Source organism: Oncorhynchus gorbuscha, linkage group LG19, assembly GCF_021184085.1.
Source record: "Oncorhynchus gorbuscha isolate QuinsamMale2020 ecotype Even-year linkage group LG19, OgorEven_v1.0, whole genome shotgun sequence".
Classification (NCBI taxonomy): Eukaryota; Metazoa; Chordata; class Actinopteri; order Salmoniformes; family Salmonidae; genus Oncorhynchus; species Oncorhynchus gorbuscha.
Window position 1 is genome coordinate 15887662 of NC_060191.1, and position 14010 is coordinate 15901671.

At 42.7% G+C, this 14010-nt stretch overlaps 2 protein-coding genes across 10 annotated transcripts; one reads left to right on the forward strand and one right to left on the reverse strand.

Annotated features, from left to right (window-relative positions):
- Nucleotides 1–278: 278 nt before the first annotated feature.
- On the reverse strand, nt 279–6750 carry LOC124006525 (zinc-binding protein A33-like). 4 transcript variants are annotated; one of them, XM_046316590.1, is made up of 7 exons: nt 6682–6750; nt 5749–5876; nt 5294–5389; nt 4792–5025; nt 2917–2939; nt 2220–2335; nt 279–1989 (listed from the first exon to the last, which is right to left on the reverse strand). In XM_046316590.1, the coding sequence occupies exons 1-7, from the start codon at nt 6692–6694 to the stop codon at nt 1421–1423; spliced, it is 1179 nt and encodes a 392-aa protein (XP_046172546.1). In that variant the 5' UTR covers nt 6695–6750; the 3' UTR covers nt 279–1420. The 4 variants fall into 4 exon arrangements, with proteins under 4 accessions (XP_046172546.1, XP_046172548.1, XP_046172547.1 ...); XM_046316592.1 differs by having other exon boundaries at nt 6627–6730; XM_046316591.1 differs by having other exon boundaries at nt 5749–5825; nt 6682–6706.
- A 1618-nt stretch (nt 6751–8368) lies between these two features.
- Nucleotides 8369–13980, forward strand: LOC124005777 (INO80 complex subunit E-like). 6 transcript variants are annotated; one of them, XM_046315311.1, is made up of 7 exons: nt 8369–8454; nt 9058–9159; nt 9280–9350; nt 9542–9594; nt 9765–9840; nt 12117–12228; nt 13064–13980. In XM_046315311.1, exons 2-7 carry the CDS (start codon nt 9097–9099, stop codon nt 13322–13324), a joined length of 636 nt encoding a protein of 211 aa, XP_046171267.1. In that variant the 5' UTR covers nt 8369–8454; nt 9058–9096; the 3' UTR covers nt 13325–13980. The 6 variants fall into 6 exon arrangements, with proteins under 6 accessions (XP_046171267.1, XP_046171265.1, XP_046171264.1 ...); XM_046315309.1 differs by having other exon boundaries at nt 8369–8397; nt 9055–9159; XM_046315308.1 differs by having other exon boundaries at nt 8379–8454; nt 9055–9159.
- Nucleotides 13981–14010: the final 30 nt, after the last annotated feature.

Below are 14010 nucleotides of genomic sequence, written 5' to 3' on the forward strand. Positions count from 1 at the left end.
TGCTGTGATGGAGTGTGTAGCGCTCTGTAGTCTGTTGATCTCCCTCCTCCCTTTTTTCACAACACGACACACAGGCGTTTTGTAAAGGAAAGGTGTTATTTTCTTTATTTCATGTCTAAAAAAACATAACGAAGAATAAACAAAAGATTATGAGAAAAAAAATCTAGTGTCCTTTCCTTGTCATTGATTCTGTACTTTTCTTGTACTTTGAATTTGTCCTAATGTTATTCGGGTAGGTAGGTAGGCCATAACGTGTGTGCACTTAGATTTTACAATCTCATTTCGTGGAGCACTTTTCTCCTAGCTGTCTATCTGGCACACCGTGCATAGTGTAAGATATCATACTAATGGCCACGCTCACTGAGGAAGCCTTGGTCTCTGTAAATGTGACGGTGTTGTCATGCTACCTCACGTCAGTCATCTTACTCAATGTCACACACATTTAGTTATTTTCCCACAGTGTCACACTCTCCAGTGTCACCCTGTGTGTCCTCTTCCTCCCTCTTCCCACCCCCCTCCCCTACATTTCTCCCATACCCATGCCACAATAGATACATCCCAAATGGCACCTTATTCCCTATTTAGTGCACTACTTTGTACTAGGGTCCATGGGCCCTGGTCAGAAGTAGTGCACTATATAGGGAATAGGGTGACATTTGGACTGCTGACAAAGTGTCACAGCTATGGATGCATGACCACAGTATTTATAGATGGGCCAAAGGTAACATCATTGTGCAGTTAACCCCTACTGTTAAGTCCTGAGGCCCTGTGATATCTACCCCCACTAGGATACTGGCATTTGGCCTTTGCTCATTTTTGGGACTTGTTTTCGATACCTTAGTCTGGTTTTTCTACATTCATAACCTATTATGTGACAATATGACAAAAATATCACATTCTGGTGTTATGTTTTGTGTTAATTTGTTTACCTATTTATTTGTGTATTTAATGCCAATAAAATATCAATATTCAAACCACAATGCAAACAACTGAACGCAATGGCATAAATATGAATTGATAGTGCTATACCATAGAGCTGGTTAGGTACATGTCAGTGGAGGCGTGTGGGAGGATGGGCTCATTGTATTGGGTGGAATGGAATAAATTGAACAGTATCAAACACATCAAACATATGGAAACCTCGTTGACTCCGTTCCATTGATTCCATTCCATTGCAATTAGCCCGTCCTCCCATAGCTCCTTACACCAGCCTCCCCTGGTAAATGTAAATGCATATCATAAACTCATTGGATTTTTTAACTGATACAATTTACATCATGCTTCCAGCCAGCTATGAAATTATACCAGAAACACACACTGTATAAAACAAACCATTTACAAATTCTCTCTATCCTTCCACCACATCCCCAAACGACATATACTCCAGTACAACCTTGGTTCTCCTTGGTTCTCTGTACTCTCATATAGAGGGGCTGAAGAGGTTTAGGGGACCCAGGTTCCTCCCATCGTCCGTGTCACATGGGTTATAGAAGGGGATCAGCGGAACGAACACCGTTTCCATGGAGAATGTGTACAGCGGCGTCATGGTAACAGCGTTATAGAACGCTACTTCCTCCTTCTCACAGTCTAAGAACACTCCGATCCGGACGGGCTTGATGGACACCGGGACCTTGGTGGGTTTGGGGTCTGTACAGGCCAAGATGGCCCCTCCCTTCAGGGATAGGGTCCAGAGACCATTACTGGTCCCGCTGGAGTCCATCTCCCCCCGGTGAACGTCCTCCCTGGCCACACCCAGCCGCCACGCTGTCTTGCGGCCCACCTCCACCTCCCAGTAATGGCGTCCGGTGATGAAGCCTTCTCGGCCCATGACACTGTAGTAGTAGTGGAAGCAGCGGGGGTTGGGGGGCTGCTCCTCCTCCGAGGCCTTGGGGATAACTTTGTCCTCCTCGAACCACACAGAAGTGCCGCTGGGGGAGAGGGTGAGGAGGGGGTGGGCTGTCTCTGGGTCAAAGGTCACTTCAGTGATATCTGGGGGGGGGGGGGGGGGCTCAGGTGAGTTGCATTGTTGTAATCTAGAATTGTCTAATGGTATATGTGTAAGTGGATCCCTTTAAGTAGGAATGTAAAAAACAGATATACCAGTCCATTGGCACTACGTCACTAGAAGGCGTAATCTCTTTAATTCAGCATTATACACATTTTATAATAAACAATACTATAACAATACTAATGTCACAGAATGATATGATGTTCATTACTCGGGTACAGGCAGCTCTTCATGTGTTTCCATATCCTGTACTGGATGGGCCCCACAAAGTGTGCTGATCGCACCTCCACATCCACCTGCGGAGGCGGTATGAAAGCCACCTGGGACCTGGGGGGGATGAGAGAGGGAGAGGTGCAGGGGAAGAGGAGTGCAAAGATGGATGAGAAAGGGAATGAAAAGAATGTGAATGGAAATGAGTGAGAAAGAGAAGGTAGAGAGAGTGAAGAAAGAAAGTGGAATGCCAAAGAAAGAAGGAGAAGATAGAATGAGTGAAGAGAAGAAAGAGAGTGAAGAGAGAGAAGAGAGAGAGAGAGAGAGAGAAGAGAGAGAGAGAGAGAGAGAGAGAGAGGGAGAGAGAGAGAGAGAGAGAGAGAGAGGAGAGAGAGAGAGAGAGAGAGAGAGGGAGAGAGAGGAGAGAGAGAGAGGAGAGAGAGGAGAGAGAGAGAGAGAGAGAGAGAGAGATAGAGAGAGAGAGAGATAGAGAGAGAGAGAGAGAGAGAGAGAGAGAGAGAGAGAGAGAGAGAGAGAGAGAGAGAGAGAGAGAGAGAGAGAGAGAGAGAGAGAGAGAGAGAATGAGATGCCGAAGTTGCAAGGTGAGAGATTATGGGCGATCAGGAGAAGGGAGTGATTTGAGACACAATAAATAGATGGAGTCATAATCAGTTAAATAATTAAATATAAACACTTGCCTTTTCAATAGGTCTTGAATCTCCTTCAGAGAGAAAAAAGGAATGGTCATAATAGTAGTGAAAGACTTAAAGCACTCAAAACAACATTGCACATAACAGTGTATTTGTTCCATTGATAAAGGTGCCCAATAAAAATGTATATTCAATTTGTTTTCCATCAGAAAACAAATGAAAATTGTGCCCTCGTGAACTCAGTATGCAGCTCATATTCTCTTTCAATCATTGTTTGGTTGCCAAACCTCCGCTAGTTTTTTGTCCACCAACCTTTTAATGAGAAATTGATTTAGACCTGCAAAAGCAGGCAAGTAGACTCTTTAGCCAATGATTGATCAAATTAGTGCCAGAAGAGAAGGCTATAATAAGCTGACACGGTGCTCCTTGAGGACTGCAATCAATGTCAGCGTAGGCTAGCTGTTGTGGAAGCTGAGAGCAGCATCCAGTAGATTCTGTAGAGGTACTCCAAGCTTCTCATTCCCATGACCCTCCCCAAATCACTCCCTCCCTCCTCCATTCATCACATTCTCTGTAACACTTTGCTCTCCAACCTTTCATCATAAGACCTGGACGGTGGTCGTAATAATGACATGAGTTGTCATAAACAATTATAACAGTTTGTCTCATCTTATAATCATTGATGTTGGCCAACTCTCCTCATGGAGGGCTACTGCAGTGTGCAGGCTTTAGTTCCAGCCCTGCACTAGATTTACATGAACATTTGAGTAATTTAGCAGACGCTGTTATCCAGAGCAATTTATAGTTAGTGCATTCATCTAAAGAGAGCTAGGTGGGACAACTACATATCACAGTCATAGTAAGTACATTTGTCCTCATTAAAGTAGTTATCAGCAGTCAGAGCTAGTAAGAGGGAAAGTGAAGTGTTAGTTCCCAAAAAGCTATTTTTTGGGGGTGAGGGGAGGTGCGAGGAGGGGTTGCAAATGCTGTGGGATTAAACCTTTGGTTAAACCTAAAAATAACATAAATGCAAACTAATACACAAAACATTAAGAACATCTGCTATTTCCATGACATAGTCTGACCAGACTAATCGAGGTGAAAGCTACGATTCCTTATTGATGTCACGTGTTAAAACCACTTCAGTCAGTGTAGATGAAGGGGAGAAGACCGGTTAAAGAAGGATTTTTAAGCCTTGAGATAATTGAGACATGGACATGATGTTCTTAATGTTTTGCACACTCAGTGTATATACAGTAGAACTACTTTTGTTCATGTTGTACCAAGTAGATTTTTCACTCTGGAATGACCTATCCAAATTAAATACATTTCCTGTTAATCAAGATAGTAAATTGGTTCCATAACATGAAATAATTCATCCAAACACTTTCTTTACATAATATTTCCACATTAACTGGTTACGATATTGTAACCAAATGGTAACCATCTCATCAATAGACACCTTTCCATGCACTTTAGTATCACAGTTCTTAAGCAGATATCATTTAAGTGCCAGTGCTGGCAGTGAACATATGATCATTAAAAAAAACAGAACACATTACCAGGAATGACATTCATTCCCACAGGTGGCCAAAAATAACAAACAGAAAGCCACGCCCCCAATAGGCCATGATTCTGATAGGCTGGCACTGCTACATTGCTCTCACCACTATGCAACATTGATGCCCATGAGGTGTTGAAAGAAATTTAGAAGCTTTCATTCAATTAAAAAATCACATTGATCTGTCAAATTCGTTATTTGATTTCAGGCAAATTGAATAGAACATGTTGAAAGAACCAAATATTAATTTAGGATCATACCATTTTAAAAAAGCACTTCAGATAAACAACAGTGCCATCCCTCTTTTTACAGTGTAGAGGTGCAGTGCTAGAACAATAGCCTGAACACCCTAACTCACTCACTTTGAGCAGTCTGGGACTGTCTTCCTCGGCCAGTTTGTTGTTTAGCGTGGCAATGCCTCTCTCCAGATCTCTTCCCTGCATGGCGATCTTCTTCTCCCTCTCCCTAAGCAGCTTCACCCTCTTCTCTTTCTCCTTCTTCAGTCGCTCCATGTCCATGGTCTCCTCTTCGTCCAGGAAGCGATGGAGGTTCTGGAACTCAGCTCGGACCTCCCGTTCCAGATTATCAAAACATCTCTGAGAGATAGATAGAGAGACAGACTTTACTCTTTTGTGTAGTAGGTTTTACTATGTTTTGTTACTATATAGTGGGTAGTAGAAGGATACTAGCCTGTTTGGGAGAGGATAACATTTCTCACCACTATCAGTCAAAATGCTTTTAATATTACTGACACACTAACACATTCACAGATGATCATATTCAGGACTGAATGAAATAATCAAAGGAATAAGCCATGAAAAGTAAATGACAGTGGAAATGATGCATTGGCAGCCAGCACCGTACCTCTACACCAACAGACCATATGTACGTCTCTCTCTCTGCCTCCCAGCACTCATCTACCTCATGCTTTATTCTTTTAATAGCCTGGATCAGCTTCTCCTGTAACACGCACACAGACAAACATGAGGGGAGAGGAGAGAACGGAAAAACAGGCAGAAGAACAATGTCAAATAGTGACAGAATAGTGACTTAAGTTATTTAACTAAAGAGTAAGTTTGCATGCATGTATTTAGATAATTGTTTTCCATATGAGTTTAGAAGTCATTTATTTATTGAACGTGATATTGTTGTGCCATTGAAAATGTACTTTAAAAAATGTCCCATCGATACAGCCTATTAGATTTTATGGGAGAGCCTTTCCCAAACACAACCTCTTTCATAATTAATTAAACGTTCTATTGCCTGACTTTCCTTTAGACATAAACCCAAGGGTAAAATGATAAACTTTTGCAGCTTACCTTATGGTCAGGGAGAAGGCTTTTATTGTAGTTGTTGTTGGTGTCTTTTATGTGATTTTTGTACATTCCAATTTCTCCTAACGAGACGGGAAAGCAAACAAGGGACTCTTGGCAATGACAAGAGGGAACTAAAGAGGTGTAATAAAAGAGAGGGAGAGAGTAAAGATGAAAGAGGGAGGGACAGTGACAGTGACAGTGACAGAGAATTGAAGGACAAGAGAAAATTATAAATTAGAGAACGATAGAGATACACAGAGAGAAAGAGAGATACACAGAGAGAAAGAGAGATACACAGAGAGAAAGAGAGATACACTGAGAGAAAGAGAGATACACAGAGAGAAAGAGAGATACACAGAGAGAAAGAGAGATACACAGAGAGAAAGAGAGATACACAGAGAGAAAGAGAGATACACAGAGAGAGAGATACACAGAGAGAAAGAGAGATACACAGAGAGAAAGAGAGATACACAGAGAGAAAGAGAGATACACAGAGAGAAAGAAAGATACACAGAGAGCGAGACAGACAGACAGACAGACAGACAGACAGACAGACAGACAGACAGACAGACAGACAGACAGACAGACAGACAGACAGACAGACAGACAGACAGACAGACAGACAGACAGACAGACAGACAGACAGACAGACAGACAGACAGACAGACAGACAGACAGACAGACAGACAGACAGACAGATACAGAGAGACAGATAGACAGAGAGATACACAGAGAGCGAGACAGATAGACAGAGAGAGACACAGATAGACAGAGACAGATAGACAGAGAGCAGATATGGAGAGAGAACCCAATAGGAAGAGATACCCTCTCTGAGGTCATCAAAACTATAAGTATGAAGAGAGAATGAGTGTCATACATACATCCAACCAGTCAAATGGAGATTTATCTAGAAACAATTAAACAGACAAGGGTCACCATCAAACACCATCCGACAGTAGCCTTCTCCCTCTCTCTACATGCAGCTTGGCTGAAGACTAACGTCCATTAGCACTGAGGAGAAAGGGAGGGAGGGAGGGAAGGAGGGAGCCACAGCTGCTAGCCAGGATGGGCAGGCAGGCAGCAGCGATTTATGGCATTGCACGGTGGAGAAGATTCTATTTCTGTCTGCTGTTGTCATTCTGGAAACAAAAGAGGGAATCGGTCAGGGGATAGAATCAGGCAGTGGGTCGGGATGTAGGGGGATATCTGTTATTCATAGGGAGGGGTTTGCCTGGAAGGGATAGGAGAGAGAGGCTGTGTATTTATTTTGGTAGGCCTATGTTGTTTTCGTACTAATGTATCTAGGGCGTATGGAGAGGGCAGTATGACAACTGTAAACAATAAAATGTTGGTGTTAAAACTGAACATAAATATTGGTAGATGTAGGACTAACTGAGGTCAGTTTCCATCTGTTCTTTCTTCTCTTCCTGACAGAAAGAAAACAGAGTGGGGAGCACTGGTATAAAAGCAAGCAGTTAGCATTTTCTCTAGCAATATTCTCCCCCTCAGAGACAAACACACACACACACACAAACACGCACGCACGCACACACAGACAAACACGTAGGCATACACACACTCTCCTTGCCTTCCTCTCTCCCTCTAGCATTCTCCCATTCTAATACACTCACACGCATGCACACATGCACACACACACACACACAGACTGGCTGATTGGCTGTGTGTGTGCAGAGGTAGCATGACTCATCTCTGGAATGTTCCTCATCTATAATTCATTGTCCTGGGTCCTGACGATGTGACTGCTGTGTGCTCTGCTGAAGTGAGCAAGCTGCACTTTCAGCGCCAGAAACCAAACCACTGTAGTCTACTCCAGTACTGTGGGTGGACAGAATACAGAACACTAGCACAATGCATTATTATGAATATTACTCACATGCAGAGGCGCACACACTGAACATGATTCACTTGTTGTAATAGGCAACAGAACAATTCTCTATAGGAAATGCGTTTGCTTTTGTATCCCATATATTTCTGTATTCAAGGACATCTTGTTTGGGCTATAATCATTAGTTGATAAGGCCTATTGTTCATGGGTATGACTAGCTCTCACTCTCCATAAAATAGCCAAGATCCCTCGTTTACCTATATTATTTATGTGACCATTGCAGGGGATAGATTATTTCCCTTCATTCTGGCTCTATGTCTGGCCCCGCCAACTGTTTTAAATGTCACTTCCAGAGCTTGAAAATGACTCCCAACTAGTGGTGAGGTGAGGCTTTAATGGGTGCAACTGTAGGGTTAGTGTGTAAGGTCATTTTTCTTCCCTTTTCCCCATCCTTTTCTCTTCACCTTTGCGTCATAAAGTGTAAGGAATTCACTCCAGTAGGCAGAAATACAGGCGGAAAAGACAAATACATGAGAAATACGCAATAGGGAGGTTGTTCCCATTCTCACAATCCAGTACATTTCAGTTGGTTGCAATCCGCTGATACAAATTTTAAAATGAAGAATGGCGCGCACACACACAGACACACAGACACACAGACACAGACACACACACACAAAAAAAAAAAACGCAAGTACACTCGAGAATGTAATGTAGGTAGGCCGTGAATGGCCTCACACGCCAGTACAGTAGATGGCGGTATACGCGAACTGACAACCAAATCCTAACGAAGAAGAAGAACAGACGTAAACAAAGAGCATGTTTATTTGATTTATTTATTTCACCTTTATTTACATTTACATGTAAGTCATTTAGCAGACGCTCTTATCCAGAGCGACTTTTAACCAGGTAGGCAAGTTGAGAACAAGTTCTCATTTACAATTGCGACCTGGCCAAGATAAAGCAAAGCAGTTCGACAGATACAACGACACAGAGTTACACATGGAGTAAAACAAACATACAGTCAATAATACAGTATAAACAAGTCTATATACAATGTGAGCAAATGAGGTGAGAAGGGAGGTAAAGGCAAAAAAGGCCATGGTGGCAAAGTAAATACAATATAGCAAGTAAAACACTGGAATGGTAGTTTTGCAATGGGAGAATGTGCAAAGTAGAAATAGAAATAATCAAATAAATAATAATGTCGTACATATTCATTCAAACGAGAGGTATGAAGGATTTTTCATATTAATTCAACCTATTTAACTTTATAATGACATGGTTTCGTCTCCTTATTATCCTACTTGCAAGCGTTTTCAGTTGCTATTCTTCTGCTTCCAGCTAAATAATTAAAAAAAAACAACGATAATGCACTGGAAAGGCTAGCAGTGAGCTAGCCAACAAGCTGCTGTTATATAGCTGACATAACCACGACACTAACTATTTCCCTACCGGTATAGCAGGTCCACTGACGGTTCAACCACAGCGTCAGAAATGCCAATATGGAGGTGGACTACAAGCAGAACTACACAAATCTCAATCGCAAATTGAAATTCATGGTTTATGTGAGTATTAATGTTTCATCCAATTGTCAATGACGTGCTATTATTATTATAACACCTATTGGCCAAGAACTGTAATTTACAGAGTTGAACTGTTGTATTTCGCTACTTGTCTCCGTTTAGGAGCAGGAGTGTTTTCAGGAAGAGCTCAGAAGATCCCAGAAGAAGCTGCTCAGAGTGTCCAGAGATAAAAGGTGGTTGGGTGAATCTACAAGTTTGTTTTGTTTGGACAGATGGGGTGTATTTATTTGTCACACTGTAGCAAAACCTTTTACCACGATGTGATACTAATAAATACACCCCTGTTGAGTGTGTACACATACTGTACAAGCATGTTCAAAGTTAAATATGGTCTTTCCTGGGCTTCTATTCCCTTCTCTTGCAGTTTTCTGTTGGACCGATTGTTACAATACGAGCGGGTGGACGAGGACTCCTCAGGTAGGTCTTAGCACCAAGTCTCAATGTTTACTTCCCCACAATATCTGTTATTTTCTTCATAGCTCAACCAATACTGATCAGGCAGTTACCTGCCTTGCTGTGGATTATTTTCAGTATGGATCATGTTAGTATGTTGATGTACAGTGTCTGATTGTCATGTTGTGTTTCAGATTCTGATGCCACAGCCTCTTCTGAGAACAGTGAAGGAGAGGGCACCAGGGAGAGGGAGAGAGACGGAGGAAAGAAGTGAGGATGCAGCATGCCAGCAACACAGACAATATTTCAAATTGCACTCTTTCTATTACTGCACTCTCTCCATCTTTGCCATTCTCACTATCTCACTATTTAAGAACAGATATAGCCCTTGGTTCACCCCAGACCTGACTGCCCTTGACCATCACAAAAACATCCTGTGGCGTTCTGCATTAGCATCGAATAGCCCCCGCGACAAGCAACTTTTCAGGGAAGTCAGGAACCAATATACTCAGTCAGTTAGGAAAGCTAAGGCTAGCAGAAATTTGAATCCTGTAGCACAGTGTCCCAAAATGTGGCCATGCTTTCCACCTGGCTACCATTCCACCTGGCTTCCACCTACCCCGGCCAACAGCTCAGCACCCCCTGCAGCAACTTGCCCAAGCCCCGCCCCACTTCTCCTTCACCCAAATTCAGACAGCTGATGTTCTGAAAGAGCTGCAAAATCTGAATCCCTATAAATCAGCTGGGCTAGACAATCTGGACCCTCTCTTTCTAAAATTATTACAACCCCTATTACTAGCCTGTTCAACCTCTTTTGTATCGTCTGAGTTCCCCAAAGATTGTAAATCTGCCGCGGTCATCCCCCAACTCAAAAGGGAAGACACTCTAGACCCAAACTGTATTATACCTATATCCATCCTGCCCTGCCTTTCTAAAATCTTTGAAAGCCAAGTTATCAAACAGAGCACCGACCATTTCGTATCCCACCATACCTTCTGCACTATGCAATCTGGTTTCCGAGCTGGACATGGGTGCACCTCAGCCACGCTCAAAGTCCTAAACGATATCATAACCGCCATCAATAAAATACAGTACTGTGCAGCCGCCTTCATCGACCTGGCCAAGGCTTTCGACTCTGTCAATCACCGCATTCTTATCGGCAGACTCAATAGCCTTGGTTTATCAAATGACTGCCTCGCCTGGTTCACCAACTACTTCTCAGATGGAGTTCAGTGTGTCAAATCGGAGGGCCTATTGTCCGGATCTCTAGCAGTCTATGGGGGTGCCACAGAGTCTTTTCTCTGTATATATCAATGATGTTGCTCTTGCTGCTGGTGGTTCTCTGATCCACCTCTACGCAGACAACACCATTCTGTATACCCTTCTTTGGACACTGTGTTAACAAATCTCCAAACGAGCTTCAATGCCATAGAAACCTCCTACCATGGCCTCCAACTCCTTTTAAATGCTAGTAAAACTAAATGCATGCTCTTCAATCGCTTGTTTCCCACACCTGCCCGCCTATCTAGCATCACTACTCTGGACAGTTCTGACTTAGAATATGTGGACAACTACAAATATCTAGGTGTCTGGTTAGACTGTAAACTCTCCTTCCAGACTCACATTAAGCATATCCAATCCAAAATTAAATCTAGAATTGGCTTCCTATTTTGCAACAAAGCCTCCTTCACTCATGCTGCCAAACATACCCTCGTAAAATTGACTATCCTACCCATCTTTGACTTCGGCGATGTCATTTACAAAATAGTCACCAACACTCTCCTCAGCAACTGGATGTAGTCTATCACAGTGCCATCCGTTTTGTCACCAAAGCCCCATATACTACCCATCACTGCGACCTGAATGCTCTCGTTAGCTGGCCCTCACTACATATTCGTCGTCAAACCCACTGGCTCCAGGTCATCTACAAGTCTTTGCTAGGTAAAGCCCCGCCTTATCTCAGCTCACTGGTCACCATAGCAGCACCCACCCGTAGCACGTGCTCCAGCAGGTATATTTCACTGGACATCCCCAAAGCCAACACTTATTTTGTCTGCCTTTCCTTCCAGTTCTCTGCTGCCAATGACTGGAACGAATTGTAAAAATCACTGAAGCTGGAGGCTTAAATCTCCCTCTCTAATTTTAAGCATCAGCTGTCAGAGCAGCTTACTGATCACTGCACCTGTACACAGCCAATCTATAAATAGCCCACCCAACTACCTCATCCCCATATTGTTAATTATCCTCTTGCTCTTTTGCACACCAGTATTTCTACTTGCACATCTATCTCTCCAGTGTTAATGCTAAATTGTAATTATTTTGCCTCTATGGCCTATTCATTGCTTTACCTCCTTACTCTTCTACATTTGTACACACTGTACATAGATTCTTCTATTGTGTTTTTATCCTATGTGTAACTTTGTTGTTTGTGTTTGCTTTATCTTGGCCAGGTCACAGTTGTAAATGAGAACTTGTTCTCAACTGGCCTGGTTAAATAAAGGTGAAATAAATAAATGTATTCAACTGTCTCTCTTGTGAACTCTCAGGAGAAGAAGTAGCCCAGGTGTAGGCCTTCCTTCATCCTCCCATCTCTCTCTCCACTCTCGTTCTGGAGTGAACCCTCTCAAGTCGTCCGTCAGTACCCCCTACATCAACACAGTGAGTTATGATCACGTTCACCTCACTGAATCTATACAATCAATAACTAGAGCATCATTGATTGTTGCCATTATCATTTTATCATTACCGATGATAATCACTGTTTTGATTTGGGGCATTATTAATATTGTTTTATTATATGTTTACTGTATCTTTTGCTATCTATAATGTTTGATTTTTCGGGGCTGTACCTACAATGTGTGTGTATGTTTGTTTTGGATAGTGAGTGAGTGAGTGAGTGAGTGAGTGAGTGAGTGAGTGAGTGAGTGAGTGAGTGAGTGAGTGAGTGAGTGAGTGAGTGAGTGAGTGAGACAGGAAGTTGCCCTTCCCACCAGAGTATTTAGCTCCACCAGCTGAGAGAATGAAGAAAGAGATAAAGGCGCCCAAACACAAGAAAGAGACATCAGGGAAGGGGAGGAGGAGGAGATCACAGATGAGGGAACAGACATGTTGCACGTAGGCTATTGAGTTAGGGTCTAGAATAGAGTGTTTCTACAGTATAACTGCACTACATATGACAGGTTAGGTGCAGGCCTACAGTAGGCTATAGGAAGGTCCATAACATTGGGACATCATCAATGAAGTAAATGTACTGCCATAATATCCTGGACTCTTTTCATTTTCAATTACTGACCATTCATTTAAAGGGTTATTCTTCCTCAGTAGACAAACCACATCCCAGATGGAACCCTATTCCTACCCCATAGAGCTCTGGTCAAAAGTAGTGCACTATAAAGGAAACAGGGTGTCATTTGGGACTCAGTCCAAGTCATCTACCCCTCTCTTTCTCCATTGCATCTCTCATTCCATCTTCCTTTTACCTCCCTCCACTTAGGTGGTGGCCCCTTTAGCAGCCAACTTCCCAGCGGGCCCGACTGCCCCTCCCACATCCAGTGCCTCGTTCAACTGGGTGCCCAGGCAGATACTGAGTGGAGACGAGGGAGAGGGAGAGAGCGACGGAGACTCAGACAGAGGAGACGACAACAGGGGGGAAGGAGAAGAGGCTGACCTTGTCATCGATATAATGGAGACGTTATGTTTTCTACCAATGACTTTTAAAAATGAAATTGCATTAAAGTGGAAACATTTCAGATGACTGTGGTAGTTGTTGTTGAAAGCCTAATGGACTGGTAGTATAGTGTATAGTATGTGCTGCACAGACATGCAGTACTGCGCTTTTACTCAAAACAACTTTTACTCAACAGCCTTTTATGCTGCGTTCATAACCAAATGGGAAGGTGGTTTTTACCTCTTACAACTGGAAAAAATCCACATGAACGCCCCTTCAACTTGTAAAATCTAGTAGGAAACTCGTCTGTCATCCCTGAGCTCTGACGTCACCTACTAAGGAAATGACCTCGATAACAGCATTTTCGGCAGTTAAATGTAATTTTTTTGCAAGCATTATAACTGTACTTTTAGTTTATGGTTGACACCGATTGTTGGCCATTAGCCGGTCAGCGTTTCTCAACGAGTGCATCCAACTGTTATTTACGACTTGACAACTGGTAATTAGTATCTTCCCACTTGGTTATGAACGCAGCATATAGCCCAACCCAAAAACTATCACACCCAAAAGCCATGCAGCTGTTAGTATGGAATGCATCCAAACAACCTAAATCTACAGACAAAAGAAATCATGAGTGTCTTTGCTACAGACTAATAACTGTGTCTGTGAATATAATAAGGAACTGTGTGACACTGTCGGAAAATGAATTATGCACTGATAAAGATTTTTCTTGGTGGAAAATACACATGTCAAACTATTAGCCTAATCTCCCT